Here is a 16108-nt window from a genome sequence, read left to right as displayed (position 1 = left end):
GCCGTTCCAAGGCTGTGTATATATCGTCCTTTATCTCTGTCCCCTTTAGCCCTTTCGAGCATGCCCAATTGTTCTCCCATCTGCCCCGTTTCTCCGCTTCCCTCTCCCTCCGTGTATATTGCCCCCATCCCTAGCACCCAAGCTCTCCTGTGTCCAATCCCCACCCTGTGCTCCAGGGAGCATTCTTGCTGTACTTCTTCTAACACAGATTGGTGTGTTCTTTCTGACAGACCATGGTATTTGTAATATTCTCCTCCAATACCACAGCTCAAATGCATCCATTCTTCTATGGTCTTCCTTATTCACTGTCCAACTTTCACATGCATATGAGGTTACTGAAAATACCATGACTTGGGTCAGGTGCACCTTAGTCCTCAAACTGACATCTTTGCTCTTCAACACTTTAAAGAGGTCTTGTGAAGCAGATTTACCTAATGCAACACACTGTTTGATTTGACTGCTGCTTACATGAGTGTTGATAGTTGATCTAAGCAAAACGAAGTCTTTGTCAACTTCATTTTTTCCCTCCATTTATATGGATGTTATTTATTGGTTCAGTGATGAGGATTTCTGTTTTCTTTATGTTGAAGTGTAACCCATGTCAAAGACTGTGGTCTTCGAACAGAACAAGAGAACACTGAATGGTTTAAATTAGGAAAAGTGTGCCCCAGGATTGTATTCGTTTACCATACGGATCCAATCTTTTACCATACGGAGCAAATAATCTAAGGAACTGGATTATATGAAGAAAAACGTGGCATCAGGATTGGAGGAAGACTCTTTAACAACAACCTGTGATACACAGATGATACAACCTTGCTTGCTCAAAGCAAAGAGAATTTTGAATACTTACTGTTGAGGATCAAAAAATACTTATTAAGAATTATACACAGATAGTGGAATAAAGCACTGGACCAGGTGGTTTGCAGCAGAAGGTCGGCAGTTCAAACTCACCAGCTACTCTTTGGAAACCCTATACAGGGTCAGCTATGAGTTGGAACTGACTCAATGGCACTTAACAACAACAAGGTACATACAATACTGAGAGACGTAATTTGAGAAAAGTTTAGAAAAGGAGAATGATTTTTTTGGCTGGAATTCACAAGTTCTGATTTTTAAGATAAGATGGCCTGTTTTACAACACTGGCTTCTTTTACTAAAATGTTGGAACTGTTCTAAAACCCATTTGAGCAATGCTAAGAAGTTTCATGTGTCAAGGGTAGTCTATTAAAGGTCTCTTAAAAGCTGTGTATCCAATGAATGTTGGCTTTTGACAAATATTTTGGGGAAAAACACAAAACTGGTCCAACTTCTTTAGACTTACATTGCTATGCCAGTATGTTCAGATCATTTCCAAATAGTATCCAAATCATATGACCATGATATAAAGACACAAGAACATAATCCAGACCAAGAGCCAGTGCATTTTTTTCTATAGAGGGCCAGATAATAAGTATTTTACTAGAGTTTTCGGGTCATGTGGTCTCTGTCACAGTTATTCAGCTTTTGTAGTTAAGAGCACAAAGACAAGTCAGAGAAAAGAGACAAATTAGTGGGTGTGACTGTGTTCTAATACAACTTTTATGGACAATGAAATGTGAATTTCATGTGTCACAAAATATTACCATTATTCTTATATTTTATCAACCACTTAAAAACTAAAAATACTTCTTAGCTTTCAGGTCATACAAAAACAATACGCAGAATTTGGCCCAAGGGTCAGAGTTTCCCAATACTTGATATACACAGTTAAATGAGGTAAGGAGAAATGTTTAAAGTGTCTCATGAAATAATAGCAACAGTTAATTTTCTATATCAAAAAAGTTATCTGATGATTGCTTCCACTGAAATAATTCAGGGATAGGGGTGGAGGAAGACTCCTAATAACGGAAATTAAGCTTCTGAGTCAACAGATAGAGAGATCAGTAAGCTCCCTGGGAAAAAATACAGATTTTTAGGTAACTGTGCTCTTAGTACATGTAGTTCCTTATGTGGGAAACAGTAATTTTATACGATTTTTTTTATACAGGAAGAAAGGAAGCAGCAATTTAGCCATCACATCAGGGGGGATGAATGGCAACAAGATGATTATAACTAAAGCAGAGGAACTGTAAGCTCCAATCAGGCTGCAGCTCTAGAATTTGTGGACCAGGTCATAAAATGATGACCTCTTAAAGTGAAGCTAATTAAGTATTACCAAATAATGAAATTAGCTAAGTGCAAAAACGACCTACCTGAAAAGACGGTTTGTAAGCCTGTTGCTAATGAGAGACGGACGCCTCCAAAATCTCATCAGACACGAAAACACATATAATCTGAGAGAAACTGAGTTCTAATTAATCGTATCAATCTGTGGCAATGTCAGAACAGAAGGATGGAGGTCCACATGGAGACTGGAGAAAGACAAGCCAAAGACAAGAATCTGTCAGTGTTTCTCGACAGGACTGGGCAGGGGAAGGGATGCTCTGGCCCTTCCCTCTTTATGCCCATGGATCCTAGAGGAAACAGGAGTGCAGGTGCTGAAGCTGGTCCCTCCTGCACAGACTCTCCACTCACTCAGTCACTTCAGGAAGAGAATGGTCTCCCAGACTTTCTGCTGGGAGAAGCATACTGGCCAGGTAACCTCACTGCTCTTGTCTCTTTATAAATGAAGAAACTGGTATTCTTAAGTATTATTAAGTCTCTAATGACTTTGATAAGAATGTATTAATAGTCTCTAAAAATCTTTGACCATGACCATGAGTGTACTAATAATAGCAATTTTTAAAATGCAGTTTTCCCATGTTGTTTCTAAAATTACAAACTGAGGACAAGACAATGGACAACAGCACAAAGGTACACATAACCATGAGACCACCTTGGTCAGCTACCACTGAACTGGTCTTACTCTCTTTCTACTGTAAGGGGTGCAGGAGTCAAGAACACTGGCTGGGCTCTGAAGTCAGATTGCTTGGTTTGAGTAAATCCCTGCTCCATGACTTCCTAACTAAGGCTTCTTAAATTCTCTGAGCTCAGTTTCTTCAACTGTAAAATAGAGAGGAAGGATATGCCTCAGAGACTTATTACGAGGATCAAAAGAGATGATGCAAATGAAGCACGTAGCACAATGCCCGGCACCTAGAAAATACTCGCTAAACGGTAGTTACAACTACCATTACTATTATTTTTCAATTATTATTAGCTGCAATAATGATAATAAACTGTTTTTGCTGAATTCACTGACTGTGGCAACATTCCAGTAGTTGATCTTCACTTATAGCAGTTTTTATATGAAGCACTGGAGCTTTTCTTAGAGCACTACATCAACTCCAATTCAAGACCCCAACCAACTTCTTCACAAGTCCTTAAATGAAGGTGCCCCTCCTTTAATAGCTACCATTATCTCTGATCATACAAACACTCTCACTTCCAAACTAGAGTCAAAAATCATACCAAATACCTCAAACCTTGCTACCCTTATTCCTAACAAATGATCTCTCTCTTTTCTATTTTCATAAAACAATAGCTCACCAGTGTTATGGCAAGTTTACCAAATACCAACTCCTAAAGTACAGATCTTAGTATTCCCATGCATACAGTAGACAAAAGGAAATAAATTGCCATCAGGGAAATGCAAAATAAAATCACATAATCACACTCACGAAAATGGTTATAATACAAAGATGTGGTGGCAAGGATGTGGAGACACTGAAACTTCATATACTGCTGGTAAGAATGCCAATGGTGCAGTCATTTTGGAATACACTGTAGCAGTTTCTCAAAAAGTTAAAACAGTTGCCACTTGTGAATGTACATATCCAAGAAAAATTAAAATCTATCCACACAAAAACTTAACATGAATATTCAAAGTAGCATTATTTATATAGCTAAAAAGTAGAAACAACCCAAATGTCCATCAACTGATAAAATGGATAAACCTAATGTGGTACAGTGAAACCTGCGAAAGTCGGAATTTGTGTACAGTAGAAACCTGTCAGAGAAGGAAAACTCAAATATTTTCCACTAATAAGATAATGACAGAAATGTGTAAGACTGCATGCACCTTGTTCAAGGTAGGAAACGTGGTGAGAACCAGAAAAAAAACAGGTAATTCCATAGTTCCAGCTTGCAGAGATTTCACTGCATATCCATCCATACAATGGAGTGTTACTTGGCGATGAATAGGAATGAAGAATTGATATATGATACATGATGAACCTTGAAAACATTATGCTAAGAAGCCAATCACAAAAGGCTACATCTAAGGGGGCTTCAAAAAGTTTGTGGAAAAATGGAATTAAAAGATAATGCAATTTTTCCACGTACTTTTTGAAGTCTCCTCATATGACTTCATTTATATGAAATGTCTAGCATCAACAAATCTGTAGACAGAACAGAGAATGGTGGTTGCCTAGGGGCGCTGAGAGGAAATTGGGAGTAACTGAAAACTGGTAAAGGGTCTTTCATAGGGGTGATGAAAATATCAAATTGATGTGATGAGAGTTGTACAATTATGTGAATATACTACAAACCACTGAGTTGTACATGTTAAATAACAAGGGGACTTTTTAAAGTTTGTGAAAAAATTCTAATATCTTTCAATTCCATTTTCCAAACTTTTTAAGCCACTCACATAGATAAATACACAAATAAATAAATAAATGTTTGCCAAATGTACAACAAAAAATGTCTAGGAAAGGAAGGCTGAATCTCCAGGGGGCAGTATTCAGCGCAAGAACAAAACTAGCCAACCAACTAATGACTGACTATTCACTCAAAACCATCCTGTAAATCTATTTTTTAGAACCACGGGAAGCAAACTTCTGCTAGCTTTTCATGTGACACAAAAACATTTTCACTACAATTAAGTTACAAAAACACATCCTACAAAAATGTACATATAGCTAATGTTTGGGTTTTTGCAATCTGGATGACCACTCTGTCAGTAACCTGCAATACATAAGCTACAGAGCTAGCCATACCTAAACCCGAACCCACAGCCATCAAACAGATTCTAACTCAGAGAGACACTGTAGAGGGTTTCTGAGGCTGTAAATCTTTATGGGAGCAGGAAGCTTCATCTTTCTCCCGCGGAGCGGCTAGTGAGTTTGACCACTTACAGTTAACAGTCCTACAGCACCACCAGGGTCAAATTTAATTCATTTATTTATTCAACAAACATTTATTTTTTACCTACTATGTGCCAGGCAGTGTCCTAGGTGTCAGGTATACAAAGATGGCTAAGATACAAGCCCTGCTCTCAAGGAGCTCAGAGAACAGTACGCTTAGAGTCACAACACTGAGAGAACACTGATTTGCATGACTCAAACAAAATAAGCTCCTAGAAAACAGCTGAAATGAAGATGATGGTGGGAAACAATGACAAGGCGCTGGCCCTGAGCCCTAAGCAGTCCTTATGAACAGCCTACCTGTTGACATGCTCCTCCCAGTCCTCTGGTGGGGGAGGGGCATCTGCATCGGTCCTGGCGAAGATGACATGCCGTTCACACTCGTTCATCACGCTGCGTGCCTTTTGATTGTCATAGAGTGGCACCGGAGTTGACGTGACCGTCTCTACATCTATTGGGACGTCTGATTCACTGTAAACAGGTGAGGAAATAGGACCAGGCCACGCATACTTCACACAACACAGGTGTTTAACGATCATCTGGTTGCCAAAAAATATCTTTTTAATACAGTTTTAAATTTTGCACAAGCACATTACATCTACAAGAACATTCTGATCCCAAGTCATCTTTCCCACACATGCCTAGATTGCTACCTTCTCTGACATGCTAGTATGCGCTAGAGGAATACAGTCTTTTAAAAGTCTAAGCTACATGCAACAGAAATTAGTTTTATTAAAAAATAACAGTCCAAAAGCAAATAGTTGCTTATCTAGACCTGTGCTGCCCAATATAGTAGTTAAAAGCCACAAGTAACTGTTTATTTCTACTTTTTACTGTGACTTGAGTGAAAGTTTATAGAAGGAATTGGTTTTCCATTCACAGCATTTTGTTTTGTGACACAGTGTAACAGCACTATTCCGTTTCCTTCCTGGATAACATTTCCATTTGTCCTTCCTTCCTGTTGCTTCCTGCCTTCAGTCTTAACCACAGGCAGATGCTGATCTTTTGTTCTCCTAGAGCTGATTTTTCTATGAAGTGCAGACCTCTCTGGTGGCATTGTTCACCTAATAGGTCTATTGTTTAGCTGAAACTTTAGCCAAAGGGGTAAGTTCAGTTCCAGATATGAAGAGTGGCTAAAGGCCATAGTCTCAGGGGTTCCAACCTGTCTCTATTCAACCAGTAAGCCTGACCATTTTTAAGATTTTGAATTTTGTTCCACATTTTTCTCCCATTCTATCAATGACCCTTTATTGTGAATCCTTTCAGAGTGCTCAGCAGCGGTAGCTGGGCACCATCGAGTTTTTCAGGCCTCAGGGTCACGGGGGCTACGGTTCACCATGGTCCACTAATCCTATGGACAAACTCTTTCCATGCATGTTTGATTTTTCCCTCATTTCTGCTCCACACAGGGAGAAATCAACAATGCACCTTAGATGGCCACCCATGAACTTTTAAGACCCCAGTTGTTACTCATCAAAGTAGGATGCAGAACATTATCTTTGTGGATTATGTTATGCCAATTGACCTTGAAGTCCCCCTAAGACTATGGTCCTATGCCTCTAGGCCCAGTGACTCACTTCCTCAAGATATTTGGTTATGACTAAGCAGGTTACACAAGGAGCTCTGGTAGCCTAGTGGTTACGAATCGGGCTGTGAACCACAAAGTCAACAGTTCGAAACGACCAACTGTTCTTCGGGAGAAAGATGAGGCTTTCTGCTCCCGTAAAGACTTATAGCCTCGGAAACCCTGCACAGGGTCGCTATGGGTCGGAACCGACTCCACGGCACATAACAACAACAAGCATACCTTTCTCTCCTGTCTGCTCTCTGACATGACCCACTGCCGTTGAGTAGATTCTGACTCAAAGGGACCCTGTATAGGATTTTTGAGGCTGTAAATCTTAATGGGAAGAGAAAACCTCACCTTGCTGTTGTAAAGCGGCTAGTGAGTTCAAACTGCAGACCTGTTGTTAGCAATCTAGTGCTTATCCTACAGTGCCACCAAGGATTCTTATACTCTTATACACATGGATACATTTATAGCACATATAAATACATATTCAGAATTATCATTTGCCAAACCTGTATATGGTTGTTGTTGTTGTTAAGTGCCATCGAGTCGGTTCCGACCCATAGCTTCCCTGAACAGGGTTTCCGAGGCTGTAAATCTTTACGGGAGCAGAATGCCTCATCTTTCTCCCATGGAGCTGCTGGTAGTTTCGAACTGCTGACCTTGCGGTTCGTAGCCCGATTCGTAACCACTACGCTACCAGAGCTCCTTGTATATGGTTGTAGTTAGTGACTATTTAAATGCTAATTTAAATTCATAAAAATTCCATTTAAAATTTAGTTACTCAGTCACACAAGTCACACTCCTAGTGCTCACTAGCCACATGTGGCTAATGGCTACCATACTGACCAGCACAGATACAGAACATTTCCCTCATTGCAGAGTTTTGTTGGACAGTATTAGTCTAGAGTTTTAAAGCAGTCCCATAAACTTTGCATTTCATTAGCAAGTGAACTATAAACTTGTAAAGCTTATGGTTGTCTAAAGACAGTTCAGCTACTGAACTCATTTTGTAAGGAGCCTAGAACAAAACACATATAAATGGACATCTAAAGGATGTTTCATATTTTAAAAGGATGTTAATGAAACCCTAGTTATCATGAGAGTCCTACCTCATCTCATGTCACTGTTTCCTAAAATATTATTCCAGACTGTCTCCCAAACATTGTTCTATGGTTGTCTATCAAACATCATTTTAACCTTTTGACCTCGATGATCTTACTGCAACCATTCCCAATGAGTGGAATAAATGCATCATTATGAAATAATGTGCAACTAGATTTGGTGGTGGACAAAAGAGCTGATTATGTTCTCTATGCCAGACATGGGGCTAACCACTTTGAAATGCAAGAGAACTCTTGACTTCACCCTCCCAAACCTATGCTCTCTCAGTCTTCCCCCACTCATGACACCACCACTCACACAGCTCCTCACATCAGAAGCCTGACTCATCTTAATTTCACCTTCTCGTAACCCTGGCCCCTCTTCTAATTCACCACAGCAGGTCTGTTGGTTCTACCTAGGAAATATATCTCAAAGCTACTCATTTTCTCCATCTCTGTGGCTTCCACCCCAATTCCAACAATCATAATCTCTGACCTGAACTACTTTTAGGTGGACTTCTGAATTCTACCCTTGCACTCCTATAATCTATTCAACAGACACCCAAAGTGACCTTTAAAAAATATAAACTGGATCTCTAGTCTAAAATCCTTTAATGACTTCTTGCCACTCTTAGAATCAAAATCCTCTATGAGGTAGTTAGGCTGCCAACTTCTCCCCATCTCCCACTTACACTCCCAATGCAACCATATTCCAGCTACACTGGCTTCATAAAACATGCCGAACTCCCTTCCTCAGGGTCTATATATTGAGACAGAGCATATCCTCAAACAAGAGAAAAGTTTCCAAGTACTGAAATGACCCAAGTCCACAGAATCTCACTTTTAGAAAATGCCATGAGATATGGACAAAGGAACTGGGATATCGGCAAGAACAATTTAATGCATGGCTAAATTGAAAAAGACTTCAAATTGTGTTAAACAAGCTTTTCTGTTATGCCCTAGGTGAGAAGCATCATGATTACGCTACATTATTCCCTAAAGGTACTCTGTATAATCAAAAAAGTCAACATAATGCGGCTCTCATTGGCAAAAAAAGAAAAGGTATTATTCTACACATTGGTTTAAAACATAGACACATGATGGTACTTCTAATCTATTAAGTTTACATGGGGATTGCTGTTGTTGGGTGCTGCCAACTCGGTTCCGCCTCATAGCAACCCTATATAGGGTTTCCAAGGAGGAGCTGGCGGATTTGACTTTGTGATTCACAGTCCAGTGCTGAGCCTACAGTGCCACAGCAGCACTCCTTAAACTGGGGGTGCACTAAAGAAGCAGAGTCATCTCTAGCCTCCACAACTGGACAGCACTTAACAACACCAAAAGCCTCTAACAATCGTAAATCCATGGGCTTTAGAAATGATTTAAAGTTGGATCAGATTTTTTTTTTTTTTAAATTGTAAGTCTTTTCCCAAAAAGTTTATAAATAATCAAGGACATGATTCAGTCATCAAAACAGAACATAATATATGTTGAGATATAAAAAATTAGAATTCTCTGAAGCTCAAAAGACTTGCCTAACAAATTTATTAAGGCTGAATGCAATTATATCCCATATCAAGTAGAAAAATTAAGAAAATTCCTTACCTTGTAAAGTAGGCCAGCTGAAAATATAAAAAGACCTAAGGAAGGCTTAGATTAAACCAGGGGTAGCATTTTGGAACAGGCTACTAAGAGAGAGGGCAATGACTTGGGGATTTGCTCCTAATCTTTTGCACGTGAAGCCAGGAAAAGTGAGATGCACTACCATAAAAAGGCTGTTGGCACCACTGCAAAAAGAATAAGCCAGAATGCTATACTAAAAGGACAAGGAGTCTTATTCTGTGCAGCAATTTTTTCTTCACTAGTTAAATTATCCTCTTCAATTTTTTTCCATAGCCAAAATAATAATAACCCAAACCCACTTCCGTCAAGTCAATTTTGATTCATAGCAACCTTACAGGACAGAGCAAAACTGCTTTCTAGGGTCTCTGAGACTGTGCATCTTTATGGGAGCAGATTGTGGTTAGGAAGCAACAAACTGGTTCCGACTCACTGAGAACCAAACACTGCCCCATCCTCACAGTCATCATGTTTGAGCCCACTGTTGCTGCCACTGTGTCAATCCATCTAGGTGTGGAGGTGGGAGTGTCTCTTTTTTGTGACTCTTCATTTTAAGTATGATGTCCTTCTCTAGGGACTGGTCCCTCCTGATATGTTAAAAGTCCAAGAGACAAAGTCTTAGCATCCTTGATTTTAAGGTGCATTCTGACTGTTAACAGCCTCATCTTCGTCATTCAGGGCAGCTGTGGGTTTGAACAGCTGATTTTGTAGTCAGCAGTCCAATGCTAAACCCACTATGCCACAAGAGCTCCTCTGCTTTCCAGAAAAGGCCTATTATCTACATGGTGTTGGTTTTTCGTTTTCCTTTAAATATCTTGCTTTTCTCTGTCCTCTAAAATGCACACCATCAGGGGAGACCAACAGTAAAAATCACAACCCTTGCAGATGTCCAGTTATGTTGCTTATAAGAGATGCCTCAATTAAATATTCAAGTCCTCCATACAATCGCCCTACAACATCCTCAAGAAAACCTTCTTTAATCCCCACCCTTTGATTCCTCCACAATGAGGGTCCCAACAACTCTTGGGAGAGAAGCCCAAACTCACATGGTACTTTCATGCTGTCTCCGAGGAGTAACAAAAAGCATGCGGGTGGGGCGGGCACTACTGGCATCTGGGTGGGCACTCCACGGCTTGGCATAGCTATGATCCAGAAAAACCAGGTCCAGCTCCCTTTCGTGCACTGAAAGTTGGAACAGCAGCGACGTGCCCATGCGACGTGCAGAAGTCTGGAAGTCCCTCTCCCCACCCCGATGGGCCATGTCAGTAGAAGAACAGAAATTCAGAGCATGGGTATCTGCGTGTTAAGTCACCTGCAGTGAAAAGTTTCCATTGAAATCAATTCAAATATTCTGTTTCCCAACGTAAAACTTCCAATGCATGTCTTACTTTCGTGAGTTTCTAGCATTCCTAATTGAGTAGACATTATACAGCCTACCATGGGGAGGGCTCTTGAGATCTCACACCACCCCCATTAAAGACTTGGCTGCCATGAGCTTCTACAAGTTCAATCCCTATGAAAACGGAAAGCTAAGTGACTCCGTTGTTCACAAAGACCTCACCTGGGCAGACAGTAAACTTGCTCGGGCAGTATTACTCTGGGAAAGGTTTCTGAACAAAAGAATCACACAAGTATTAATTCTTCAAAAACGAACGGGCTGCTGGGTACCAGTGGCTATCCCCCAGAGTCATCTCCAGAGCTAGAGGGGAGCGCTCCCAGAGCGGCTCACAAGGGTGCTCGTCACAGCTCGAGCTCAATTCCCTTGACGGTTCCCGTTGTACCTTAAACAAAAGTTGTGCAACTACCCTCATAGTATCGAAAGTTTTAGAAATATGAAAATGAGAGCTCTACCCAAAGGCCTGTAACAAACTGACATTCCAGGGAGACCCTTGCCCCTTATCCTGGGGCTTGAGGGAGCAGCTGACAAACGGCTACTGTTAGCGCTCAAGGGGCCCTTCCTCCGAGCCTCAAAAGGGTCCCGTCTAGCAGATGGGGCTTATATTATAAGTCGCATTTTACAGACCAAGGCGCCGACTCGGGAGATGAAGTGCCTAAGTCAAGGTCACCCCGAGTTCGCGACGAGGAGGAGCTGCTGGCACCCGCCTCCCCGAGCCAGGCTCGGCGCCCGCGTCATCTCGGCCCAAACGCGGCCCCAAGCCCAACACCCTATCCGGCCCCTGCGGCCTTGGCCCCGGCTCCAACCCACGGTCCCCGCCTGGCGCCCCACATGACCCGAGAGACCCCTGCCCCGCTACAACTCCAACCGCGAACCCGACAGCAACCCCCAGGGACAGCCACCCGCGCTGGGGCCGTCCCTTCGCTCACTCGCAATCGTCTGGCCGCGCGCTCGGCCCGGGCCGGACCCCAACGCGCTTGCGCGTTACCGCCTCCACGCCCTGGCCCTGCGTGGCACCGGGTAAAATACGGAAGCAGATCACCTCCTAGGAAGGGAAGGGAGGTGAGCAGAAAAACCAGGAAAGGATTATAACAAAACATAATATAAGAAGGGACCAATCCCTAGAAAATTACATTATATTTAGTAAAGTAAAGTAAAGTAAAGGACAAGGAAAAGGAGGAAGACCCTCAACGAGATGGATTGCTACAGTGGCTGCAACAGTAGGCTTAAATAAAACTACAGTTGTACGGATACCACAGGACCAGCAGTTTTTCTTTCTGTTGTGCTTCAGTCTGAGCCAACTCTTTCGCGCCTAAGAACTACAGTTGGCTAGCTGGAGCCATTGGGCGAGGGTCTCGAAACATAATCCACACGAATCTGGAATTTCTGCCTGCTGGATTTTTAGCAGAAACAGAAGGGCAAATGAAGGGGCTGATTCCTGCAGCCCCAGTTTTCTCTGTCCCCACCTGTATTTGCTCCTTTGTCCTGTGCCTGGCCTCCCCAGATTAAAGGGCTGGTGGGCAGAGCAGGCACCCTTGAATTTACTGTAAAGGATTTATTCATTAAATAAGAAAACCATAAAACTTTTAGAATAAAGCGTAGGGATAAAGTTACAAGCTCTTGTTTTTGACAGTGAATTCTTAGATATGACACCAAATGTTCCATCAACAAAAGGCGAAAATAGATAAATTGAACTTCCGAAAAGTAAATTTGTGCATTAAAGGACTTTATCAATGTCAAGTCAATTCTGATTCATATGGGGTAGAACTGCCCCATAGGGTTTCCAACTAACCTTTAAAGAAGCAGATTGCTCCAGTGGAGCAGCCGGTAGTTTTCAACTGCTAACTCTTTGTTAGCAACGAAGTGCTTAAATACTGCACCTCCAGGGCAGTATGATAAGGGTTTAATATCCAGAATATGTAAAGAGCTCCTGTAACTCAACAACAACCAAAAAGATAAACCCAATTTTAAAATGGGCAAAAGATTTAAAGACAATTATTCAAAGAAGATGTCCCAAATGCCCAGCTTTTCCTAACTGCTGGACCACTCCATCATCTCTAACCTCAACTCCTACTCACATCATTGGATTTTGTAATTTGCAGTCGAGTCCAAAACCCATGGGTCAGGCGATAGGCTGGGGCTTCCTGACACATATGATTGTAGGGACTGACAATAGACAACTGGTTCACAAGGCCCAAAAGCTGGCAAATCACATCAGACTGATTTGCTATTGGCTCAAGTTCTAAGAACCAGAGGTCAGATGACAATGGCATACCAGATGCAGGCTCCAGAGGAAAAGAAAGCACTTTGCCAGAACATTTATATGTATTGGATGTAGACCATGCCTTCAAGGAACCTCCCCTTACTTGAACAAAACAGTAAGGATGTGAAGGTTGGTAACTAGGGTAAAGGTGTTGACTCAAGTTAAACCCTCTAGTAAGATGATGACTCAAGATACATCCCACCCTAGTCCTGTCTCATTAACATAATAAACAATTCATTCTCAAATGGAATCACGGCCCCAGGCATAGAGGCATAGCACAAAATGGTTGATGATCACATCATCATATAACTGACAAATTAAATTATTACATAACTGCCAAGCTACTGAAAATCATGACACAGGCAAGTTGTAACATGGCCTTAACAATCTCAGGTTCCATACACCTTATTTGCATTACCAGCAAGCTGTCCAAGCCCTTTGGAGGAACACGAGCACCATATCTGCATAGCCCACTGAATTACTGTGTGGAAGTCACTAAGACTATAGCTTTTAAAGGTCCATATTAAGTAATATACTACATTACAGCTGTGCACAATATGGATTAACCTTGAAAGAATTCTGCTGACTAAAATAGACACAAAAGGACAAATAATTTATGATCCCATTTACATGAAATATCTGCAATATCAAGAAAAATTTATACGTAGTTGCCAGGGATTGGTTTGAGAGGCTAATGGGGAGATAATACTTAAGAGGTGCTGAGTTTCTGTTTGGGTGATACAAAACATTTGGAAATGGATACTGATGGCTGCACAACTTGGTGAATGCAATTAATTTCACAAAATTGTACACTTAAAAAGGTTAAAAAGCAACTACTTTCTTTTATATACATATATTTAATGTTTTATTATGAATTATGTGATACTTTACATGGGGGGAGAACATTAGTTTTACATTCATCCTATCATATATCATTTCAGTGCCATGGTTACAATCCCTTCCATGCATGATTAACCAACCAAAGAATATATCCTGCAAGTCTATGCCACCCTCACCCCCACCCCCAGCACACAGCCCCTCTCCCTCTCTGGGTCTAAAGTCCCCAGCTGCTCCATCTCTCCGCATCATGCCATCATCGTTTCTGCCGCCATCTCTGGCGTCACTGTTTCTCTGGGTAGGGTCCCGCTCTCCACTCTTCTCGCTTGATGGTTCCAGGTACCTCTGCTCCTAGACTGCAAAGTCAATCATTCCCTTCCTTTTGCTACAAAGCATCAACCTTTACATTTCCAATCCTCACAATCAGTCCTGATAACAATTATTCACTATTGTATCACAAGAAACTTATCTGCATTTCCTTTCATCAGCCCCGCCCAGAGAGATTAGATACTACTCAGTAGAGATTCTACCTTCCTCCATGCCCTCTGGATCTAGGTTCCCTCTTGAAAGCTTGTAAGCAAGTCACTTCTTGCCTTTGTAGTCCCCCCCATTTTGTTTACCCTGTGTATCGAGGGGGAGGTAATGATCCTCATTGTTTCGAGCTACTATATCCATAGATGTTGGTCAAGTTCATCAAATTGTATCAGATTACTTTTTTTCCTCTCCTTTCTTCTTCTAGTTGAGCTCTGATTATCCAGTCATTGAAGCCAGATCAAGTGGGTATTATCTAGAAGTGTGGGTGCTCTTATGCACATGCCCTCTCTTCTCATCAACTGGACGCTTCACTCTCCACTTTAGTCCTCTGTGGCTATGTCACTGACTCCAGGTCCAAGAGTCCCCAGGTCTTGCCACTCTGCTGACCGACCAGGTCTCCACCCAGGTTCACAAGAGTCTATTGAATGTTGTAGGGCTTAGCTCTCAACTTCATTGCTCTTTTTCCCTCATTTCCCCTTATCGGTGACTAACATGGTCACCAATCAGAGCGTGTATTCCCAATGGGTCTTAGTCTTGGAAGGGGGTTTGCCCTGAGGGGACCCGACAACATGCCTTGATGTCTCCTGAGTGAGCAACTTGCTTGTTCTTGTAGTAATCAGTCAGACTGCCTATATACTGTTTTGCATTTTTCTATCGCTTTCTTTCAAGAAGTATCTTCTGTTCTTCTAGCTACTACAGGATGGTCTTCTCGACCTTTCCAGTGGAACTTTCCCACCTCAGAAGATTCTGGATGGGGTTCAGGATTCCACCTATGGTCTTATGCTATGCAGAGGCTCTGCAGAAAGAAGCCTCCTTCGCTGAGCATGTTGTAGCCCCATTTTAGGTATTCCAATCAGTTATAGGCAGAAGTGAGGAGCTCCGTCAACAATAACACAGAATACCGGGCCAAGAGGGCTCATGAGATGGTTTTGGAACTCTGAAACAAATATAAAGGTATGTTTAGAGGATTGGAAGGTTTACAGCTGGGGAATTTGCAGGAGAATCCAGAAATCCATTGTTTTCTGGATCAAGACACTCAGCTGTTCCCGGAACCGCCATCTTGGGAGAGAAAATCTTGATTGTATCAGGACTGATAGTATCAGAAGAGAACATCTTGATTGTATCTTGATTATATCAGGATTGTATCAAGATTGACATCAAAACTTAAAGTGACAGTATCAACATAAAACCAAACAGCCACCACTCGTCTGTCGTGCTATGGTAGATTGAGTTGCTGTGATTCTGAGGGCTCTGCCACCAGTATTTTAAATAACCAGTAGGGTCACCCATGGTGGACAGATTTCAGATGAGCTTCCAGACAAAGACAGGCTAGGAAGAAAGAGTGATGAACTACTTCCGAATGGCTAGTCACTGAAAACTCTGTGAATAGCAGAGAAACACTGTCAGATACAGGACCGGAAGGTGGGAAGGCACTTAGAATGCGACTGGAAAAAAAATGCCTCCTCAAAGCAGAGTTGACTATGATGACGTGAACAGAGTTAAGCTCGGGGGAGAAAAGCACACAGAACCTTCATCTGCTGATGGACCACAACTTAAAATGAAGAGAAACAGCTGTAAACATCCATTGAAAATCGGAACATGGAATGTACGAAGTATGAATCTGGGAAAATTGGAAGTTGTCAAAAATGAAATGGAACGCATAAACATCGATATCTT

The 16108-nt window shown here is 41.7% G+C and overlaps 1 protein-coding gene and 1 pseudogene across 1 annotated transcript in view; both read right to left on the bottom strand.

The window, feature by feature from the left end:
- Positions 1-11790, bottom strand: part of KANSL3 (KAT8 regulatory NSL complex subunit 3) — a 59895-nt gene extending 48105 nt beyond the window's left edge. Inside the window, exons 1-3 of the mRNA XM_006876624.1 lie at positions 11727-11790; positions 10448-10713; positions 5409-5647 (exon numbers count right to left, since the gene is read on the bottom strand). Coding sequence (XP_006876686.1) covers positions 5409-5647 — 239 coding nt within the window. The 5' untranslated portion in view covers positions 10448-10713; positions 11727-11790. The remainder of the gene's footprint in view (positions 1-5408; positions 5648-10447; positions 10714-11726) is intronic.
- LOC102822687 overlaps positions 11723-16108 on the bottom strand; it is an 8111-nt pseudogene continuing 3725 nt past the window's right edge.

The sequence above is a fragment of the Chrysochloris asiatica genome, unplaced genomic scaffold (genome assembly GCF_000296735.1).
Source record: "Chrysochloris asiatica unplaced genomic scaffold, ChrAsi1.0 scaffold00395, whole genome shotgun sequence".
In the NCBI taxonomy this organism is placed as follows: Eukaryota; Metazoa; Chordata; class Mammalia; order Afrosoricida; family Chrysochloridae; genus Chrysochloris; species Chrysochloris asiatica.
This window is presented reverse-complemented; position numbering and strand designations above follow the sequence as displayed.